This window comes from Salmo salar, chromosome ssa04, assembly GCF_905237065.1.
Source record: "Salmo salar chromosome ssa04, Ssal_v3.1, whole genome shotgun sequence".
Classification (NCBI taxonomy): Eukaryota; Metazoa; Chordata; class Actinopteri; order Salmoniformes; family Salmonidae; genus Salmo; species Salmo salar.
In genome coordinates, this window is record NC_059445.1 from 54,652,510 (window position 1) to 54,675,502 (window position 22,993).

At 40.3% G+C, this 22,993-nt stretch overlaps 1 protein-coding gene across 3 annotated transcripts; it reads right to left on the bottom strand.

The window, feature by feature from the left end:
• Positions 1-2,745: 2,745 nt before the first annotated feature.
• Positions 2,746-22,360, bottom strand: LOC106603538 (diacylglycerol O-acyltransferase 2). Of its 3 annotated transcripts, none has more exons than XM_014197366.2 (8): positions 22,040-22,360; positions 20,281-20,412; positions 15,476-15,583; positions 15,127-15,197; positions 7,727-7,931; positions 7,178-7,352; positions 5,328-5,530; positions 2,746-4,372 (listed from the first exon to the last, which is right to left on the bottom strand). In XM_014197366.2, exons 1-8 carry the CDS (start codon positions 22,077-22,079, stop codon positions 4,218-4,220), a joined length of 1,089 nt encoding a protein of 362 aa, XP_014052841.2. In that variant the 5' UTR covers positions 22,080-22,360; the 3' UTR covers positions 2,746-4,217. The 3 variants fall into 3 exon arrangements, with proteins under 3 accessions (XP_014052841.2, XP_014052842.2, XP_014052843.2); XM_014197367.2 differs by lacking the exon at positions 22,040-22,360 and adding an exon at positions 20,633-20,845; XM_014197368.2 differs by lacking the exon at positions 22,040-22,360 and adding an exon at positions 20,628-20,844.
• Between the last annotated feature and the right edge of the window lie 633 nt (positions 22,361-22,993).

The window sequence follows — 22,993 nt, forward strand, 5'->3', positions numbered from 1 at the left end:
GGAATTATGACTCATACTGTGGTACTCTATTGTATGACCTCCAGCAATCACATAATAAAGCACCAATCAACCTAGCCTTCAAACTTGCACAAGGTGGCAGCATCACATGACTAGAAACAGTATCAATTCAACAGTTAATAACCTTTTATCGATTAGATTTTCTTGCCTCCTGTGTCCTCTCTCCTCAGTCGAGGAGAAGTTGGCGAGGAGAGTGAACGTGGATGGAAATGCGCTTGCTTGAAATGAGATGGTACTTCTCCACTCGTGCGCCATTAGGCAAATTATGTTTACAGGGGTGGATCCCAAAATAAATGTGTAAAGTGATCAAAACAAAGTAAGTCAGTTTTGCAAGACATTTTATAAATAAAACAATAACATATTGTTTTTAAACTAGCAATATTTTTCTCAGACATAACAAAATGTATTCAAAGGGGGTGTGGTAGGCTGCCGAAGCGAATGAGAAGGTCAATGATGAGAGGCTCTGTCCAAAAAGAAACAAAGAAAAGGCGAGTAGAGTCGGGAGCGAGTATTTTGCCCTTTCATAGACACTAACTGGGGTTTCTTTGGAGAAGTTGCAAAGGGAGAAATGTTTGGAGAATGGGAGTGATTGGAGAAGATGGCAGAAAAGGAAATAAGCAAGAAAGTGGAGCATATTATGAATAAACATGAAGTGGGGGATTACACAGGCCTTCTGAAAGATCTGGTGACAGAAGATAATGGACAAGGAAAAAAAGGAGAACAGTGGAAATGGTTATGAGGGAATAACGAGGGATTTCACAGAACATTTGGAAGAACTTGAGGAAATAGAGAGAGATGAGAGTGAGGATGAATTAGATGTGGTGGCAGGTGCAGTGATGACTGTTGAGAAGAAATTGAATGTAGAGGGAAGCTGTGTGGAGAGGAAGGTTAGCATCAAGTGCAAAAAGAGGGATACATGTTCCAGTAAGTAGCTCAGAGATGGAACCAGATGAGAGTGTGGATGAAGTTCCTGCAATGAGGACCTTCAAGGTCAGGCCTCGGTCCGAGGATATAAAGGATGATTCTGGCCCAGTGTGAGTAAGATTTGTGGAGAGAATGGATCCTTGCATTTTGGCTGATCCATATGTGGTTTGGGTGGAGAAGAGGTTGGGGACTGTTGAGTTGGTGAAAGTAACTAGGAATGGACTAGTGATGATTTATTGTGTTTCTTCAACCCAGAGGGAGTGGGCGCTCCAGATCACACGATTAGGGAAAATAAATGTGGCTTGCTTTGCTCTCCGGAGCAGGGCACCATTGAAAGGAGTGAACGGGGGTGGCATTAAGCAGTATGTAGGAGGGAGAGTCCTAGATGTGCGAAGTGTGCAGGAGGGCGTGAGACGAAAGAATGTGTAGTTTCAGTGGAGAAAGTTGTGGGGGTGCCCTTTCTCTCACCGTGTCCGGTGAGAGAAAGGCAGGTTGAGGTTGTGCTGAAGCAGTGAAGAGAGTGGGAGAGGAAGATGGGTACAGGTTGAGGGATCCTGAGAGGATTCCTGTGAGTAGGCAGAGACTGGGAAGAATATGTGCTTCAGTAAGGTAGGTTTCTTGCCATTCATAGCTATGGTTGTCAATTGTACTGCAGAAATGGATTGAAAGTCATAGAAAATAGAGGATGTGGTGGCAATGGCAGAGAAATACTGTTGGTCTGGAGTAGGATTAGATGGGGTAAATAGTGGAATGAGGTGGTGTGTTTGTTTTTTGTTTTTTTAGAGGGCTAATAGTTGGCAGGGTCATTTTTCCTTTTCCCCAATTGTATAGTACTGTATCACAAAGAATTTCATGTAGGTAGGCAATGAATGTCCTCACACTCCAGTACAGTAGGTAACGGTGTATGCACCTTAAATTGAATGCAATCCGCCAACACAATCCAGAAGAAGAAGGGGGAGTGTGGTAGATTTCAAAGCTCTTCTGTGGTAGTATACACGAGTATCCTCGATGGAAGGTGGCTATCGAGGAGGGGAGGACACTTCCATTTGCCTAGTAATGAATTGACACACTCCTTGACCACTCAACCACGGTTTCCGGGTCACGGAGGAAAGTGGATAGAGGACAGTCTTTTGTCCAAGCAAGAAAACCCCCTAGTCTTTGAACAGCATGGCATCTCTTTCGCAATACATTTTACAAAGGCCAACTATTTCCTTTTCAAGTAATTAGAGGTAGAAAACTAAATGACACATGACAAAATTACAGTTGAGCAGTAGCCTATTTGTCATTAATTAAATCACTCATTGTTTGTGCATCTATTTACATTTTTGATCTCACAAAATATGCAAAGATGTTTTCATGAACATCACTCACATACAAGAAATGGACCTACTCAACTCTTATGTTGTGATGTAGAGTGACAGTAGGGGATTATCAGACAGTAAATCAAGTATCATTGGATGATCTTAATCTGGAATTAGGGGTCTTTGTAGTAACCGGAGTGCGTAAAAAAGCCATGGAATGTGTTTTAAGAGAACATTTTGATGTTTTCTATCACTTGATGAGTTGTGTGCATGCATCAATGTATAGTTCCCCCAACCCTAGGACATTTGGTGTATTTGTGATTATATCTACAAATGCCTTATTTTATCGCTTCAGCAAAATTACATTCTGGCATTGTGATGTCGCGGTGGGACTGAAAAATAGTTAACAGACATGTACAAGTTGTATTCTGGAAACATAAAGAAGTTTCATTTAAATAGACTGTGATGAAGCCATTCATTCACAAAATAAAAATGCATTGGCTGCTATTTATTGCTGTATTTATTGTACATGAATTAGGAGAGCGGGATGTTCACTGCTCTTTGCAAAAAGTCACCGATGAAGCTAGAAGAAATTACATTTTGAATGACACACTATTTCTCACCAATCTCAATTATTTTGCCATGAGGTGAAATCTCGTAGTCCTTTTATCTTGCATAATATACAACATACATACATTTCTGCACCTAGGATCATTGGCTGGATAATGGACTTGATATGCCCAATATGAAAAAATGATTTCTCTCAAACACTTCTTGGTAATTACTAGGGGAGTTTGTGACTTTTATACTCTATTTCAAATCTGTGATAGCAACCCCTTTGCCATTTTACTCAATTGAGTGGAAGCCCCTAAGAGGTTTGAGTTGTAGTTTTTAAAATAAGGCATATGCTTTGCAATCTCTTAATTTCATTCATCAGTAATCTGCCCTCTGTGTAGGGGAAGAAATGTTCTTCACCCTGAAATTGTTCTTACATCACCATCACTACAGTACATGGGGCCTCAATGCACTAGGTAACACTCTGCAACCCAGTCAATACACTCATGTGGAGAAATGTACAAGAAAACTAAAACACAGGTCAAGGTTAAATGACAAAAGCACCATAGTGATTCTCTTAGAAATTGGCAAATTTGACATAGGACTCTTTCAAAGGCATGTTTTAGAGAAATACCTCAGAGGGTTGTCACAAATACAAAAAGTGCATCAATATATTAATTTTCATTGAAAATGTTCTTATTTACAAAATACAATTAATACTTAGTGCTATCACACAATCAGATTGCATTACCAATATGCACAATCTAAATCCATTCAATAGAATTCCTTCACTTTCAAGTTTCAATGAAGTGTTCATGTGTGGGGAGGGGACACCAATCAGCTCTTTGGCTCAATAAACCACACCATCAACATCTCAGTGAGGCAACACCCTTACAATTGCATTGTTTGTGCATTTAGCAACAACAAAAAATGTAAGGTCTCAAAACATCATCCTATATTTACCTTTTACCACTTAACACATTCTTTGTACAGGCATATTCTCAGTGAAAATTACATGGATGCATGGAGGAAACAAAGATGGTGCTTGTGTGTGTCTTGTGTAACCTTCTAGTGCCACCTAGTGGGAGTTCCACTGCAAGGGATCATACCTTAACTATACTCCCTCATCTTTTCTGTCATGGAACACATCTATAGATGTGTCATACACTCAATGAAATATTCAATAAACGGAAGTTAGTCAACTTTGCCATTGACAGTGACTAGGTCAGAGAGAATAGTAAGGTGACCTGCCATTTTCATCCTGAGTGAAGGACCGACGTGAGTGATGCTGAGAGCGCGGTGGGTTTATATAGACACAGCTTTATGTATATCGATTGAATTCCAGAGACAATCAATCAGAGCCAGGCACGTGAATGGAGGGGCAGGGCTGAACAGACAGCTGCCACAGCTGACCCTTTCTCAATGGATGTGCAGGATGTCACTCTCCTTCAGGCCGAAGCGGGTCTTATACTTGTCAAAGAGGCTCGTGAGGGAATTGATGTACATGGCATGGTACAGATCCACCATATCCCGAGGAGGCTGCTCAATCTTTGGCACTGTGATCGGTTCACCCACTAAGAGAAATAAACATGTAAAAATCTATATCCCCAAAATCAACTTTAAAAAACATTTAACATATTGGAAATACGTAGTTTGATGAGCTGTAGTGTTAAACATTAATACGGCCTTGATGCAGGGGAGAGTAAATATTGACTGGGTGGATGGTTCTGTTAACACAGAGGAACTAGAGTAGCTCAACGGCTTGGTAGTAACCATAACAGTCCGATCATTGAAATTATACTTACAGACCATCCTAAGACTGAATCCCTAACAGAAACTAAGTCAACAAGCACTAAATGCCTGTAAGAGATGGGATTGAAAAGGGAGGGTAAACAACTGGAAATCTAAGTTTACCAGTAAACTACCAGAATTTTGGTATCTTTCAAGGATTTTATGTTAATCTATCACAAGACATCTAGAGGCTCTTTTGGGTACTTCCGATTATCACAGGTCGTCTGTAATCATCTCTGGCCCTCTGTGTGGACTAATCACATGTCAAATATATGAAATAATGAAGTAAGATGATAGAAAAATCGAATGACAAAGCTGTAAAACATTATCCTAAATATAAACCATCAACTAAGAGAACACCACTGTTTTTAATATGAGGATTATAGCATGAAATATCCTATATATATCTTTTACACACTTTTTTACTATGTAAACATGTATTTGTTCATGTTTTGGTGTCAAACTGGTGTCAGTTGTGAATTAATTGAAAATAATGTTGATGAAATGCTTTTTTCATGAATGAGGCTATTGAACCATATGGTCTATCTACTAGAAACTCATGGACAATATGGAGACAGATGTAATATATTAATACTAGAATATGAATACATTTTTCAAAAGTTATTCAAGTATAAATTAGCAAAGTTACGATAGATTCCGGTAAAATGTGTTAAATTACCGGTGGCTTTGCAACCCTAGTGAGACTGTCAGTAGGGTCTTGGAGAGGGTTTTACTTACCGATGGTGGTGATGGGTTTGTTGTAAGGCACCATTCCCCAGGAGTCGGAGGAGAAGAAGCCACAGCCATGGAACAGACAGGGAGCAAAACCAATAATCTTCTGCAATCGCTTTTGAGCCAGCCGCCACCAGGTTCTCTCCTCGAAGATCACCTGTTTGTACACATCGTTCTCCCCAAAGGAGTAGACTGGTACCAGGTCAGACCTGACAGAGAGAGGGGGTTTACAATAGTCTCCTGAAGTTACTCATAGGCCGTAACAGATATCTGATCACTGAATGATGGGCTACTAAACCATGTGGTTTATGCCAGCTCACCTACACCAGTTTACCCAGACTTTGTTTTCAGTAGCTCAGTTGGTAAAGCATGGCGCTTGCAACACCAGGATAGTGGGTTCGATTCATGACTAAGTCGCTTGGGATAAAGCGTCTGATAAATGGCATACATTACACTGAACAAAAATATAAATGCAACAATTTCAAAGATTTTACTGAGTTACAGTTCATATAAGGAAATCAGTCAATGGAAATAAATTCATGAGACCCTAATCTATGGATTTCACATGACTGGGAATAAAGATATGCATCTGTTGGTCACAGATAACTAAAAATCCGAAAAACCAGTCAGTATCTGGTGTGACCCCACCATTTGCCTCATGCAGTGTGGCACATCTCCCTTGCATAGCGGAGGGTGAATGGCACGACAATGGGCCTCAGGATCTCGTCACGGTATCTCTGTGCATTCATATTACCATAGATAAAATGCAATTGTATTCATTGTCCGTAGCTTACGCCTGCCCATACCATAACCCTAACGCCACCATGGTGCACTCGGTTCACAACGTTGACATCAACAATCTGCTTGCCCACACGATGCCATACACGCGGTCTGCGGTTGTGAGGCAGTTTAAATGTACTGCCATATTCTCAAAAATTATGTTAGAGGTGGTTTATGGGGGAAAAATGAACATTCAAATCTCTGGCAACAGCTCTATTGGACATTCCCGCAGTCAGTATGCCAATTGCACACGCCCTCAAAATTTGAGACATCTGTGGTATCGTGTTGTCTGTTAAAGGTAACTTAAAAAAATAAAAAATGATTTAACCTTTATTTAACTAGGCAAGTCAGTTAAGAACAAATTATTATTTTACAATGACGGCCTACCCCAGCCAAACTCTCCTCTAACCCGGATGACGCTGGGTCAATTGTGCCCGCCCTATGGGAGTGGATTTTTATTGTCCCCAGCACAAGGTGCACCTGTGTATTGATCATGCTGTTGAATCAGCTTATTGATATGCCACACCTGTCAGGTGGCTGGATTATCTTGGCAAAGGAGAAATGCTCACTAGCAGGGATGTAAACAAATTTGTCCAACGAATTTGAGAGAAATAAGTTAATTGTGTGTATGGAACATTTCTGGGATCTTTTATTTCAGCTCATGAAACATGGGACCAAAATTTGACATGTTGCGTTTATATATTTTTGTTCAGTGTATATTATATATTATTCTCAACTTGTTCTGAGTCACAAGCTGATGGAGCCTGTCCTTTGGCCTTGACCCGGTGTCTGTGTACAGTACTGCATGTCAGGAGGAGCTCTGAGCACTTGAGGACCAATTACCACATGTGAAAGTATGTTTTATGTGCCAATCAAACCTATTGTTGAGCCAACTCTCTCTATTCCATCAAATTGGTCATAATGACACCAGTGTCTGTGCTGGCCCAGTAAGGTCTCACATCAAAACATGTAGTCTGATCAGTTGATGCGTGTAACTGAGAGGTGTGTGTGTGAACGGAAGGTGCGCCTGTCAGGATGGTGTATGTGTGGCCGGGAGGTTTGTGCTCTAAACTCACCCTTGCTGGAGGGCCAACCTCACAAAGCCCTTGCGGTTATTCAGGGTGACAGAATTCTTTCCTGGCGCACAGTTCAAAGATTCAGCTGCTCCCCCGACAACAATGACCACTGCATTGCCAGTTCCATTCTGAGAGAGGAGGTAGTCAATGGAGTTACGGTTCACTGGGCAGATACCTGACACATGGAAGAGGATGGGGTTAGGCTCAATTATCACACATGGGGCCCAAAGACCAAACAAGTCAGTGTGTTTGCAGTGGAGAACACATTTGAAGAGAAATCAACACTGTTTGAGCACAAAAACATTGTTAGTGGATGTTGAGCAAAAGAAACCTTTGAAATGAAGATAAGCTAACAGCGCAGGTTGACTGAAGCAGCTCTTTACAATAGTGACATCAGCAAATACAGTTTGGCAGGCACAGGGGCTGTTTAGTCTACATTGGGAAATAGGACAAAGCTCAGAGTTCTACCAGATTAGAGTCGGTAGATACAGGGCTGGTATCAGCAGTTTACTGAGTACAGAGGGACAAAACTCAGAGAAACCATCTCACCTCCAGACATGAGATAGTCTCTAAAGACTGGCATCCGGAAGTTTCCAGCCAGGGTGGCCAGGGAAGGCTTGATGCCCGGGAACTTCTTAGAGAAGCCGGTGGCCTCTGTTCCGAAGTTACAGAAGGCTCCAAAAGAGAAGATCCCATGGGGGTGGTAGCCAAAGATGTAGTTTCGGCTGGGCAGCAGGTTGTGTGTCTTGATGAGCTGGTAAACAGGATGACAAAGAGACATGGTGGTTACTATCACATTAAGCAAAATATAACTACAGAGTGTTTGTTAAGCAATTTAACAGGTCAGAGAATCTGCACAAAATTAAGCCAATTCAGTTGTGCAGATATGATAACATTGTTATTTTTATTACTTGTCTCAAGAAGTTAAAGGCCATTTACCTGTGCATTGTACTATAAGTATTAGGATATTTCCATGAAATTGGGACAGCTTATCAGTTTAGCCCTGATATGACATATTTACGCTCAAGTAATAAAATAATTACAGGCAACAAACAGTATTCTGTGTCTGGGATGTTCATGTGCACGTTTCCCCTATTGTGTACAGCAGTCCCATTACAGAGCTTCAATATTCTTAAAAGTTGTTTCGAGTATGAGAAGGAGAGCGTAGGCTCCATAACGGTGAGAGACGAATTGTGTCTTCAGTGAAGCGGGTGCCCCAATGCCACGCTTATGGAAGAAATTGAAAGGGCACAGAGGATATACACACAGATCCAAAGAGATGTGTACACAGGACTCTAATCAAACAAGGCCCATTGCATAACCACATTATCAGATTATCAAAGACCATCTGTAAGGTTTCCACAGTGATAGCATGGTAGATGTAAAGAGATTACCATTTGGTGATATGAAAACAGGTGGCGTTTACAACATGCGCACAGTAAGTAGAAGAAATGGAAGAGAGGAGACCTTGCTGACCCTCAAGATGTAATAGTTACTGTCCCTGGATGCACTGACACACTCACGCTGCTGCCAGCCAGGCATGTCTACTAACTGGCGTTCAACTCCATTAGCTGCACAAGCTAGACAAGGTAAGCAACCCTTCATCTGAAACAGGATGCTGCTAGGTGAATTACGTAATGGGTACAGATCTCTGCGAATACCTGGCATACAGCACATCCTTGGGTCAGAAAACCACAGCCCCTTAACTCCACAACCAGCAATAAACAATCTTTGATTCCAACTCAAAGAATTACTGTACTGTAATCGCAGGTGCAACAAAATGCTTGTGTTTCTAGAGTGTGCAAAGCTGTCATCAAGGCAAAGGGTGGCTACTTCGAAGAATATAAAATATATTTTTATTTGTTTAAAACATTTTTGGTTACTACATGATTCCATGTGTTCTTTCATAGTTTTGATGTCTTCATTATTATTCTACAATGTAGAAAATAGTAAAATAAAGAAATACCCTTGAATGAGTAGGTGTCCAAACTTTTGACTGGTACTGTGTACATGAGCCATGACTAGAATACAGTATATACACATGAAGAGAGTAAACATTAGTGACAAGTATTCAATGACTATATACATAGGGCAGCAGTCTCTAAAGTGCAAAGTAGAGTACCGTGTGGTAGCCGGCTAGAACAGTGATTAAGGTTCAGGGCAAGGTACTGGGTGTAGGCTGACTAGTGGTGACTGTTTAACAGTCTAATGGCCTGTAGATAGAAGCTGTTGCTCAGTCTCTTGGTCCCAGCTTTGATGCAACTGTACTGTCTCCTCCTTGTAGATGGTGGGAGGTGAACAGGGTGTGGGGGCCCGTCGATGTGGATAGGGGCATGCTCATAGGGGCGTGCTCTCTCTGCTGTCTCCTATAGTCCACGATCAGCTCCTTAGCTTTGTTGATGTTGAGGAAGAAGTTATTTTCCTGGCACCACTCCGCCAGGGCTCTCACCTCCTCCCTGTAGGCTGTCTCATCATTGTTGGTAATCAGGCCTATCACTGTTGTGTCATCAGCAAACTTGATGATTGAGTTGGAGACGTGTGGCCACGCAGTCATGGGTGAAAAGGGATTACAGGAGGGGGCTGAACACACGTTCCCAAGCAAGAAGTTGTTACGTTCCCAAGCAAGAAAACCAAAAACATCACTCAAACGAAACAGGGAACTAACAAAGAGTCACTGACAACAACCAAAACAAAACAGGTGGGGTTTTAAAAAGGCACTCATGGGGGTGTCCACTGAAAGTTGCATAGCAACAACAACTGGGACCTAAGACACCCATCATGAGCATCCACTAAGAGGCAAACAAAATAAAAATCCACACCAAACTTAAAGACAGGAAGTAAACCATAAAGGTGGAGCAAAATGAAAACAGGGAAATCAGACAAAACAATGTTTTTCTAGAAATCAAATCGGGAGCGCCAACTAAAGGCATTGACCCTCCACATCACTAAAGACAACTGGAGCCAGTCACTCTTAAAAAAATAGCACCTGGGCCAGCACAGCTGAAACACCTTCCTACTAACGAGATGGACAAGCCAGCATAGGTGTAACACATTCTGACTAATGAGGTAACACCAATCGGTGCTATACGTGCTCAAGTCCAACCTCAAAACATAAATGGAAAAACCAAAGCCTTTAACTGAATTTAAAGAAACTGTCGGAGTCCAACATATGGATCACGAGCAGGGTCAAAGTTCAAGAGACAATACACACACTCTTGATTTCCCCTGGCTGTTAGTCATATCAGGACTCAATTATTAATAGTTAAGATAACCTTTCACCTTGATTCTTAACAGGTAACACTAACAGTATCAAAGCTCTGGTTTTACTTAAGAGCCTTTGACTATACTTTCTATTTATAAGTGAAAAGGATTGTATGGTAAAAAATGATTGTCAGGTTAATGTTTCAAGAATGCTCCATTTTAAAAATAGTCATGCTCATTCACCATTAAATCAATCAGCTGAACGGATTGAACTGAAGGAGGATTAAACATAGCGGATGTAATGTGAATACCGTTGGTTCATTGATATTACTGAGAAGTGTAAAGGCATACAAACAACTCAGTTGATTCAAGCCTTGGTCAGGAGGGCAGTGAGAGAAAACACAAGAGGAACTTGCCAAAAAATATGAACGGTAAAAATATGTTGCTCTGTCAGGATACCAAGAGACCAAGAGTTTAGCATAGGTTTAGCATGAGTTTACATATTATATTGGAAAGGGGGATACCTAGTCAGTTGTACAACTGAATGCCATTAACTGAAATGTGTCTTCCGCACCTCTCTGAATCAGAGAGGTGCGGGGGGCTGCCTTAAAAACCTCTTAAGGATCGGACTCTTTTTTTCAATTTTCGTCTAAAATGACATACCCAAATCTATTTGCCTGTAGCTCAGGACCTGAAGCAAGGATATGCATATTCCTGATACCATTTGAAAGGAAACACTTTGAAGTTTGTGGAAATGTTAAATTAATGTAGGAGAATATAACACATTAAATCTGGTAAAAGACAATACAAAGAAAAAAAACATGTTTTTTTTTTTTGTAACATCTTTGAAATGCAAGAGAATGGCCATAATGTATTATTACAGCCCAGGCACAATTTAGATTTGGCCACTAGATGGCAGCAGTGCATGTGCAAAGTTTTAGACTGATCCAATGAACCATTGCCTTTCTGTTAAAAATGTTGTGTCAAGACTGCCCAAATGTGCATAACTGGTTTATTAATATATTTACAAATTCATAACTGTGCACGCTCACTGTAATAGCTACGGTAAATTGGACAATGCAGTTAGATTAACAAGAATTTAAGCTTTCTGCCAATATTATATATGTCTATGTCCTGGGAAATGTTCTTGTTATTTACAACCTCATGCTAATCACATTAGCCTACGTTAGCTCAACCGTCCCGCGGGGGACCCACCAATCCTGTAGGAGGTTTTAACCACGTCTTCGGCGCCGGGGGAACAGTGGGTTAACTGCCTTGCTCAGGGGTAGAACGACAGATTTTTACCTTGTCAGCTTGGGGATTCGATCCAGCAACCTTTTGGTGACTGGCCCAACGCTCTTACCACTAGGCTACCTGCCGCCCCTATTTGTGATCTAAAAGAGACGATATGGGGTATGTTAAATACCAATAATTATTGTCACCATGGCAGTAGCAAATTGAGTTAGAAAACCATGACGCTTCTGCAACAATCAACTATCATTCTGCCTAGTTTATGGCACAGTGTCTTATTTTAAATACATTTCCCATCAGAATTTTATACATTTTCACCCCAATTCTTATTACCGAAATTAATCTGGATTTCTCAGGTCATTGTATAATTTTTTTATAGAAAAACCTAACTATTTGAATAAAACAAAATGTTGATGTAGTTATAGTAGTTTAAGTTTCCATTAAACTATAATATTTAATATCTAAAAACACAATGTCTGTGGACATTTCTCATTACGTAACACTATTTCGAGTTTCTGTAAGAACTCCAATAATTGTTTTAATGTTTTATTCACCTATGATACATCATCTAGAGGAGTAGTCCTTAGATGAGCACAAGTTCATTGAATGTATTCACTTATATGCCTTCAGAATGAGGATCTTATACTCAAACATCCCCTTTAAGACACTTGACCTTCTCATTACCGAAATGACTAAAAAGGTCAAATTGGGAAAAACTCATTAAATCAGTGGCGGCTGGTGGGAGGAGCTATAGGAGGACGGGCTCATTGTAATGGCTGGAATGGAATCAAACATACGGAAACCAAATTACGTGTAACACGTTACAATATTACTTTGCGTGGAAAGTAACACGTTTATTACTTTTCATTACTTTCATAAAAAAATCTCAACTGTCGGAGGGAGCGAGCCGCGCTCTCTCTACCAAAGATAGGCTACTAATATGTAATCTCACTAATTCAATAATTAATTCAATATTTCAACCGGATCAGAAAGACCTTGGTCACAAGCTCATATTTTATTTCCTAATAAAAGGCCGATGTATTCATTGATGTAATTATCTCTGAATTTGGAGCAGGCCTACATTTGCGCAAAAGACTATTCGAGAGTCCACCAGGGCCATGCCCCTCCACGACGCAAGACAACATTTATGTGAAATGTAGGCTGTACAAGAACTGTTGTTTGAATCCCTTAACGAGACAAGAAAATATCGACCTTCCTTTCTGTAATGTCAACCATCGAAATCAATATTTCCATTTCTCCTCTTTTGGCTTGACAGCACATGTCCAAATTGATAATCCACAACACGGCAGCCATACGTGCCAGGGCACTGATCATGCAATTGAATGCTGTCTCTATACAATGCGTTATGATAATGTATAATCTATTAGAATAGGCATACAAAATTAGGATTCGACAAAGCTTTTTGATGCAAATATAACTTTTCTATTGTCTGAAATGATAGCATTATCACATTGAACAGGTTGGTACTGCTCGCTCGCTGGAGGAAGGCAGCCTGTAAAACAATAAAACTGTTGGTAATTTATTCATACACGTTTCTAATGTTTAAACTAAAAACGTAATATTAGGATATTATACCTATCCAAATCACACCATGTGGTGGAGAGTGATACGGCGCCCAGACCCACCTGGGCAGGGGTGATGTTGTGGATGTTTGTGGATGTTTAGTATTGTAAAAAAATGTAAAATCACAAATTGGATGAGGAGCATAAATCGCATTTCTATAGCTGCATGCATGGATAATTTGGATCGGGGAAATTATTTTCTGAGGGTCTGATAGCTGTCAGAAGTTCCCTGGGAAAGTTAGACGAATTAAAAATATGAATAGAAAATCCCTTTAACCTTTACAGTATGTGTCATCCTATGAAATGTACATTATGTTGCACAGCCTAATATAAGCTCAACTCTGTACAGATGTCCTTTCTTTCCATTCAAAATATTTTTCTCTAGCCGCTAGTGCTGGTTGCATAGAAATGAATATCTAGAGGGCACACTTTCCACTAGATGGTGAAGCCCTCTATGGGCTTTACTATCACAGAAGCGATCAATGGCAGAGATCAGAGGTGTTCTCCGTAAATGTAAACGTGCTACCCCCAACACTGGTCCAAATACACTAATATTACCTGTAATTACCTTGGAGAAATTATTATTTTTTTTTTAATTACAGTACTTATGCTAAAGGGGTATTTTACTCGATTGCATTAAGATCAATGATTTGTATTATGCAAATCATCTGGGATTACCAATTGACACAGTTTGCTGATGTGTTAGGTTACTAAATCTCAGTACAGTTTTTCAATGGCAAAACTCATTACTGAAAAATGCATTATCTCCAAAACCTGGTTATCATTACCATAATGCACTAATATTTAGGAAATATTAGGAAACATAAAATTTTGATTTTAGTCATTTTAGCTTAATCTGATCGTGTGCCTTTTGTTCTTAATACAAATATGTGTACATAAAAATAACATGTTTATCCAAGTAATTATGACAAAAAATAGATTCTGAAAAGGTTTTTTTATAATAAAATGTTTAATATATTTCTTTTCCGTGTTGTTTAACTCAAGCCTTTTCATTAGGTGAGCAATGTCAAAACATATTAGCAATGTATTTGTTTAGTACTTTTATAGACTTCGAAGGCTGTTGTGGTAATGATAATTTTTGTGTTGGTAGTTGTGGAAATTGTGGTAAAATGCATAATATCTCATCAATAAACATAACAATAATTATGAAATAGATAAATACAGATTCTAATCCAAGAGGAATTATGGTGGAAAATGTTTATTTTGTACCCCTTTTTTTGTCAAGTGTCAGTTTCGTGAGAATCCGATTTTATTTCCACTTGAACAAACTAAGTCAAATCACCTGCATTTCACATTGCTTAACCTTAACTTCTCCCACTGTGATTTCTGTCAAGGCTGATGGCCTATAAACCAGCGTATATCCATCCTCTCTCTCCTCAGTGTGTGTCTCCCAACAATCTCCAGGTGCAGAGGAGCAAAATAATACAAATGGAAAACAAACTAATCAAAGAGCTTTCTCCTATCATGTGGGGCAAAGTCTATCCTTCCAACCGAAGTCAACTCCTTTAAAGCATTATCACAAGGGACAAGGAACAGCATGGAACCTCCAGCTGATACTGGATACAGTCACAGATAACACCATCTTCATGCCTGTGCTAATAGGATACTGTTACTGGGATACACCATAATCAATAACAATATTGATGATCTTTAACTTTGTATCTGACCAGAAAAAGCTAATTGTATCATCTGTACAGGCAGTGCTGCTGAACACAAAAACATATACATGTATTCTATCACACATTTCCAGGTTGATAGCGATCTTAATTATCTGACTTCACACCCCAACACACATTGCACACACACACGCAGACCCAGAGAGACCCGCACATTCACGCACAAACACACACTACAGGTTTCCTTTAAATGTTAAGCCTATTCCTTTCCACTCACCCTGATGGGGAAGTAGTCTCTGAAGTAAGTCCACATGGTCCAGTTCCTCACCCAAGAGGACCTCCTGCCACCTGAGAAGGCAGAGGTAAAGATCTCCAGTCAGACTATAACCCACATCCTGAATAATGTAACACACATACTGAATCATTTACATCAACAGTACCTGGGTGACAATTACCCAATTTCCCATACAGCTCCCTATGGTCACAGACACAAAACACTGCGTCTGAAATGACACCCATTTCCTATTTAGGGCACTGCGTTTAATTACAATAGGGCAGCGATAGCCTTGAGGTTAAGCCAGTAACCAAAATGTTGCAAGTTCAAATCCCAGGGCTGCGGTACTTGCCTTGTTTGGGGGTGTTCCAGTCGAAGATGAGCCAGGCAGTGTACATGGCAGCGATCACCCAGAGGTCTGTGCAGAACATGTAGATTAAGAGCACAGTGCCAGCGGCACCTATGGGGTAGGAAATGATAGGGGAGAGAGCAGAGGAAGAGGCATTCAGCACCTGCACTGTACCACACTTCATTAAAGGTCCAATGCAACTGTTTTTATCTCAATACAAATCATTTCTGAGTAACATTTAAGTACCTTACTACCTTACTAGCCAGTTTTCCATCCAATTGGCGAAAGATAGTCGTGAATATTCTAAAATCTGCAAAAAGAAAATATGTGCATTTTCCTACCACCGGTGTTCCAAACTGACTTGTTGCAGATACAATTCAGTGGGTGATGACGTAGTGCACACAAAATGTACGCTTTCTCTTAAGTTTTCATGTACCAAATACAAATGTAATATTCAATGTGTTTCCATTGCATTTTCTACTCTACGGATAAGTTAGGTAGTTAATTAGGCCTAGAAAGGTCTTGGTACATGCTCTCTAGCCAACAGCTCACAGATACACGATGAGATTATTATGGATAAGAGTGAGAATATTTGTATTTGTCAAACGTCAGTCAAGCATCGATCATCATGTCACCAGAATAAGAATAATTATTGGAAAGGAGCATCAAGCTCATACCATGCACTTTCACCAACCTGTGAAGTTCATCATAACTTATTTCATCTGTAGCCGGTTATGGCTAGAAGGGATGCAGCTTTTGTCAAATTAACATCAGATTTTATTTTTTTAGCAGGTTAGGATAACTTACGCACCTGGTTAGGATAATTAACGTAGCAGGTTAGAAGAATTAGGTTAAGGTTAGGAAAAGGGCTACGGTTGGCTAAAATGCACAAAACAAACCTAGTTTCAACGTTAATCTGACAAAAGCTGGAATACTTCTAGCCTTGACCTCGGTAGCCTAATAAACTAAATGGTTTCCCGAGTGGGAGGAGCACACACCATGTCATCGTGTGACTCCAAGATTACTTCGATATGATGGTTATTCCAAATCAAATAAAATTTGATTTGTCACATGCGCCAAATACAACAGGTGTAGACCTTACAGTAAAATGCTTACTTACAAGCCTTTAACCAATAATGCACTTTTAAGAAAAATAAGTGTTAAGTAAAAAATTGAAAAGTAAATAATTAAAGAGCAGCAGTAAAATAACATTAGTGAGGGTATATACATGGGGCTACTGGTACAGTTTCAATGTGCAGGGGCACAGGTTAGTCGAGGTAATTGAGGTAATATGTACATGTAGGTAGAGTTAAAGTGACTATGCATAGATAATAAACAGAGTAGCAACAGTGTAAAAAGGAGGGGGGCAATGCAACTAGTCTGGGTAGCCATTTGATTAGATGTTCAGGAGTCTTATGGCTTTGGGGTAGAAGCTGTTAATAAGAAGCATTTTGGACCTAGACTTGGCGCTCCGGTACCGCTTGCCATGCGGTAGCAGAGAGAACAATCTATGACTAGAGTGGCTGGAGTCTTTGACAATTGTTAGGGCCTTCCTCTGACACCGACTGGTATAGAGGTCCTGGATGGCACGAAGCTTGACCCCAGTGATGTACTGGGCCGTACACACTACCCTCTGTAGTGCCTTGCGGTCGGAAGCCGAGCAGTTGCCATACCAGGCAGTGATGCAACCAATCAGGATGCTCTTGATGGTGCAGCTGTAGAACCTTTTGAGGATCTGAGGACCCATGCCAAATCTTTTCAGTCTCCTGAGGGGGAATAGGCTTTGTCGTGCCCTCTTCACGACTCTCTTAGTGTGTTTGGACCATGATAGTTTCTTGGTGATGTGGACACCAAGGAACTTGAAGCTCTCAACCTGTTCTACTGCAGCCCCGTCGATGAGAATGGGGGCGTGCTCGGTCCTCCTTTTCTTGTAGTCCACAATCATCTTGGGCAAGTAACCAAAAGGTTGCTGGATTGAATCCCTGAGCTGACAAGGTAAAAATCTGTCGTTCTGCTTCTTCCCTGGTCGGCCGTCATTATAAATAAGAATTTGTTCTTAACTGACTTGCCTAGTTGAACGAATAAAGAACCTCCTTTGTCTTGATCACGTTGAGGGAGAGGTTGTTATCCAGGGCACCACACGGCCAGGTCTCTGAACTCCTCCCTATAGGCTGTCTCATCGTTGTCGGTCATCAGGCATACCACTTTATTATATCAATAGTTGCGCATAGAGGTGTTTCCACCGTCATTTCTTGCAGAATTAATTTTACTGACACAAAAAGATCCCACCTTGTCTAGCATATTTTGTTTTGTCAACATTTGTAAAGTTTACTGACAAAGTTGCGGTTTCCATGAGGCCCGACATTACATTTAAGTGCCTTCAGAAAGTATTCATACCCCTTAACTTTTTCCACATTTTGTTGTGTTACAGCCTGAATTTGAAATTAATTACATTTAGATTTTTTGTCACTTGCCTACACACAATACCCCATATTGTCAAAGTGGAATTATGTTATCAGAAATGTTAACAAATTAAATACAAATGAAATGCTGAAATGTCTTCAGCCAATAAGTATTAAACCCCTTTGTTATGGCAAGCCTAAATAAATTCAGAAGTAAAAATATGCTTAACACGTCATATAATAAGTTGCATGGACACACTCAAGGACACAATCATTTTTTTAGAACTACCTCATCTCTTTACCCCACACATACAATTATCTGTAAGGTCTCTCAGTCGAGCAATTAATTTCAAACACAGATTCAAAAACAAAGACCAGGGAGGTTTTCCAATGCCTTGCAAAGAAGGGCACATATTGGTAGAAATAAAAAAAGCAGACATTGAATATCCCTTTGAGCAAGTTATTAATTACACTTTAGATGGTGTATCAATACACAGTCACTACAAAGATACAGGCGTCCTTCCTAACTCAGTTGCCGGAGAGGAAGGAAACCACTCAGGTATTTCACCATGAGGCCAATGGTTGCTTTAAAACAGTTACAGACTTTAATGGCTGTGATAGGAAAAAACAGAGGATGGATTAACAATATTTTAGTTACTCCACAATACTAACCTAATTGACAGAGTGGAAAGAAGGAAGCCTGTACAGAATAAAAATATTCCAAAACATGCATCCTGTTTGCAACAAGGTACTAAGTAATACTGCAAAAAATGTGGCAAAGCAATTACCTTTTTGTCCTGAACACAAAGTGTTATGTTTGGGGCAAATCCATTGCAACACATTACTGAGTACCACTCTCCATATTTTCAATCATAGTGGTGGCTGCATCATGTTATGGATATGCTTGTAATCGTTAAGGACTGGGGAGTTTTTCAGGATAAAACATAAATGGAATGGCGCTAAGCACAGGCAAAATCCTAGAGTAAAACCTGGTTCAGTCTGCTTTCCACCAGACACTGGAAGATGAATTCACCTTTCAGTAGGACAATAACCTAAAACACAAGGCCAAATCTACACTGGAGTTGCTTACCAAGAAGACATTGAAGGTTCCTGAGAGGCCGAGTTAAAACTAACTTAAATCTACTTGAAAATCCATGGCAAGAATCTTATTTGACAGAGCTTGAAGAATTTTGGAAAAAATAATAGGCAAATGTTGCACAATCCAGGTGTGAACAGCTTTTAAGCCATGTTCACATTGGCAGTTTGAAGTGACTCAAAGCCTATTTATTTGCATAATTTATATTTATTTGTTATTTTTCCTGTATTCTGAACAGCCAAAAAGCACATGGAATCAGATATTTCAAGCTACATTTCAAACCACCTTCATAGGTGGTTTGAAGTCAGACACAAATCTGATTCTTGGCCATGTGACTTGTCTGAACGCTCAAATCTGATTTATTTGCCCTCAAGTGGTTTTTAGACTGTTATTTGGCATATCTTGTTGCTTGCTAACTACCGTTGACAGTTTGACAAGAACATGTGGTCGCTAACTAGCTTGTTAATTGTTTACAAACAAATTAGTGAATGTGCTAGAAAGCTAGACAGCTACCTAGCTAGGACTCGTTTTGAAAGTTGGATGTTATCCTTTGAGGCTTTAACAGTGTTCTTACCCTATGATTTTGACCAATCAAAGCAAGTGGAAAACATCCATGGCAGGCTTGCTACAGTGATATGAAGCATGAGCACAACCACCAATCAGCCTACACCCCTGCAAACACACCCGTCATTACTATGACAACTAGCATAGCTGTGTCAGCAAATGACTGCTGTCTGAACACACACAAATAAATCTGATTTGGTCACATGTAACTTGCTGTTTGGACAGTTGGTAGTCCAAAACGGATTTGAAAAACAAAACTGATTTGAGCATTAAGGCCTGCAGTGTGAACAAGGCTTTAGAGACTTAGCCAGAAACACTCACAGCTGTAATCGCTGCCAAAGGTTCTTCTACAAAGTATTGACTCAGGGGTGTGAATACTTACTATATGTAAATGAGATATTTCTGTATTTCATTATCAATGAATTTGCCAAAATTTCTAAAACATGTTTTCACTTTGTCCTTATGGGGTATTGTGTGTAGATGGGTGAGCATTTTTATATTTAATCAATTTTGAATTCAGGCTGTAACACAACAAAATGTGGAATAAATCAAAGGGCATGCCTACATTATGAAGGCACTGTATATGGCCCACCAGTGAAAAAGCTATTCTCAAATAATATCTCTAGTAGTAAAAAAGCGTGAGGGGGAGAGAGTTTACGGGCTTGATCTCCTTGTAAGGTCACAGGTCACTATATCCTTCAGCCACTACTGGTTAGAGCCACACGGAGAGACAATCGCACACTCACCCATGGCGAGGAAGCTGATGACCCACTGCAGAACTGAGATGACCTGAAGGTGTTTCTCCATCTTGGATCGGAGTGCAGGCCAAGGAGCAGAGGGTAGGTCCTGCAGGGCGGAGAGGATGCTGCAGCCGGTGCCTAAAGGAGATTGACAGGGTCATAAATGAGTCATACTGTACAGTACATAAGAACCACATCAATGGATTAAGTCACAGACAGTCTCGAGGGAGTCAGCAAGAAGACTAAAGAGATAAAATAATGAAACTGTCATCAACCTTTTCCCAGGTTTTCAGTCTGTCAACCACAGAAACACACATGAACAAGGGAAATTAGATTATAGACTTGAGACATGCCTTACAAAGATCTGTGTTGAAACAGCACAAGCAATAAACACCACATGTCACGTCAAATTCCCTCCGCCACTGCAGTCGCTATAGAGATGCAGCAGAGCCACAGTCCAGACAGCTACATGTAGAAGTGACCGTGACAGACCAGTCCACAGCATAAGAGAGAGCCACTAAGGGGACTGTGCTAAATCTACCTAAACTCATAGTGCCTGATCAACAGATCCTCCCCATGCCACAGGACAACACAGCCACATAATCCCATCTTGAAAGACTAAATAACACTGTCATGCTGTAAAACAAACATTGGCCATTCTGCACTCTGGCCCACACTCTCACATTAAGTCAATGATGCTTTCAGTCAGGGCTACTGGGTAGGATCAGCCTCAGAGGGTCAGGGACATGATGTGAACTAGTGTACTACACAGTGAATCGGGCAGCAGAAGGGCACAACGTTGTGGAACGTTGCAGATAGAAATAGATTATGTTGAACAAACTTGCCTCTCTGGCATGTAGAATCAGGTCTATTCATGATATTTCTATCTTCAACGTTCATGTTTTCGTACTAAACTTGCCCCTGGTGTACTATTTTCACTTCTCTGCCTTCACAGATCAGACCCGTAAACACACAAAAATATATAAGCAATGTATGAAAACCACTGTGCCCAGATACACTCTTCATCACACACTCACACATACAGTACACATACTTATCTGTTGAGTATCTGTGTATTTCAGAACAAATGGCTCACATGACAATGTGTGGTAATTTCTAGACAAGAGCCTATAGTTACTTAATCCCTTAATCCCAAAAGGTTTCCCTACACAGAGTATCAATAGAAAGCACATAGATGCCTTCCCTGTAGCTCAGTTGGTAGAGCATGGTGTTTGCAATACCAGGGTTGTGGGTTCGATTCCCACGGGTGGCCAGCACAAGAAAAAAAGTGTATGAAATGACATGAAATGTATGCATTCACTACTGTAAATCGCTCTGGATAAGAGCGTCTGCTAATGACTAAAATGATGAATGCACCAATTTGTAAGTCGCTCTGGATAAGAGCGTCTGCTAAATGACGTAAATGTTGTGACCTACGTGACCATTTGATCACACAGAGTTGTCAAACAAATAAGGGGGTCAGTCACTATTTACAAAATGGAAGTTACGAAATATGAAAACTATTGCTTACACGAAACTATAGCATCCACAACAAACTTCTGATTATGTTTGGGCTGCCATAGTCCTCAGTCATTTCAGAACGTATAGCAAGCTGCTTCTACAGCTCACGAAAACGAATTAAACGTCAATACAATAGGATTTGGAATATCATGAAGGGGATGCATTTCTAAAAAACGCTCAGGGAATATGATGTTTGAAGTCTGCATGCAAACAGTGCATTTTTTCATTGGGGCGCATCTCTTACCTTTTAGGACACCGGGGTAGGCAGCAAGTATTGTCTTCATAACTGTGGCTCCGCGAATTAACAGGTTACAATACTTGGAAATATTTACTACAATAAAGTTAATAAACTCTAGAGTTCCTCTATCATGACTGCATTAAATTGAATAACTGAACGGCATTTAACCCGTATAGGAGGAGCCAGTTCAAAGTCAGTACGTGAGGGAGGGTGGGAGGTGTACTGGGTCCAAACCGATGCGCTCCTGTAGAAGAACTGAAGAGGATGCAAATTGCGCTACTCGAAAACATAATTTTTCTCAAGTCAGCCTGCGGTGGTCTGAAAGTACTCTCAACCACGTATTTATCAGGTACTGCAGTGACGTGATGTCGGCGTCGATCGTGTTTTGACCATTTCCATCTTATCTGACGACAGCCTGCACTGCTATGCAATTCTTATGGATTTCTAACTTTTAGCGCCATGAAGCTGAACAGGTCAAAGTCAAACATGCGTAACAGGTCACTATGGTATGGCCCAGGCATAGTTGTTTACTAGAGCAGGGCTTTGGAAGGATGGCCACGTGAGACTAGTTGCTTACCTGTAAAGGTAGAATAATTGACATGAGCAGAGGTGTCAAACAATTGGCCTGAGGAAACAAGAGGCCTGATGGAAACTGTTTCCAATCACTTGAAAATATTTGTTAGGCAAGTTATGATTCACACATATAGGCCTAATCAGCATAGCCGTGGGAAGTTGGGGTGCTGCAGCAAACCCCTGAAAAATCCAAGTCAAATATATATATATTTTAAAGTCACAAAAGTAGTGCACTGGGTTTTTACTAGAATTAGCTGACTGATATAGATGTCTGTAGCATTGGCAAAAACATTTTTTTCAGCATCTCTACTACAGCAAAAAAAAAAGTAGTTCTATAATTAAGAACAGTATCTTGCAACATACAATAGTTTTAATAGTAAGAGTTGT

What these genes read in the sequence shown, in the direction of transcription:
- LOC106603538 (XM_014197366.2), bottom strand. Translation starts at nt 22,079, where the DNA reads ATGAAGACAATACTTGCTGCCTACCCCGGTGTCCTAAAAG. An exon ending in CATCAGCTTCCTCGCCATGG is followed by an intron (nt 15,584 to 20,280) that starts GTGAGTGTGCGA and finishes CCTACCCCATAG; the next exon opens with GTGCCGCTGGCACTGTGCTC. An exon ending in CTGGAACACCCCCAAACAAG is followed by an intron (nt 15,198 to 15,475) that starts GCAAGTACCGCA and finishes CTGCCTTCTCAG; the next exon opens with GTGGCAGGAGGTCCTCTTGG.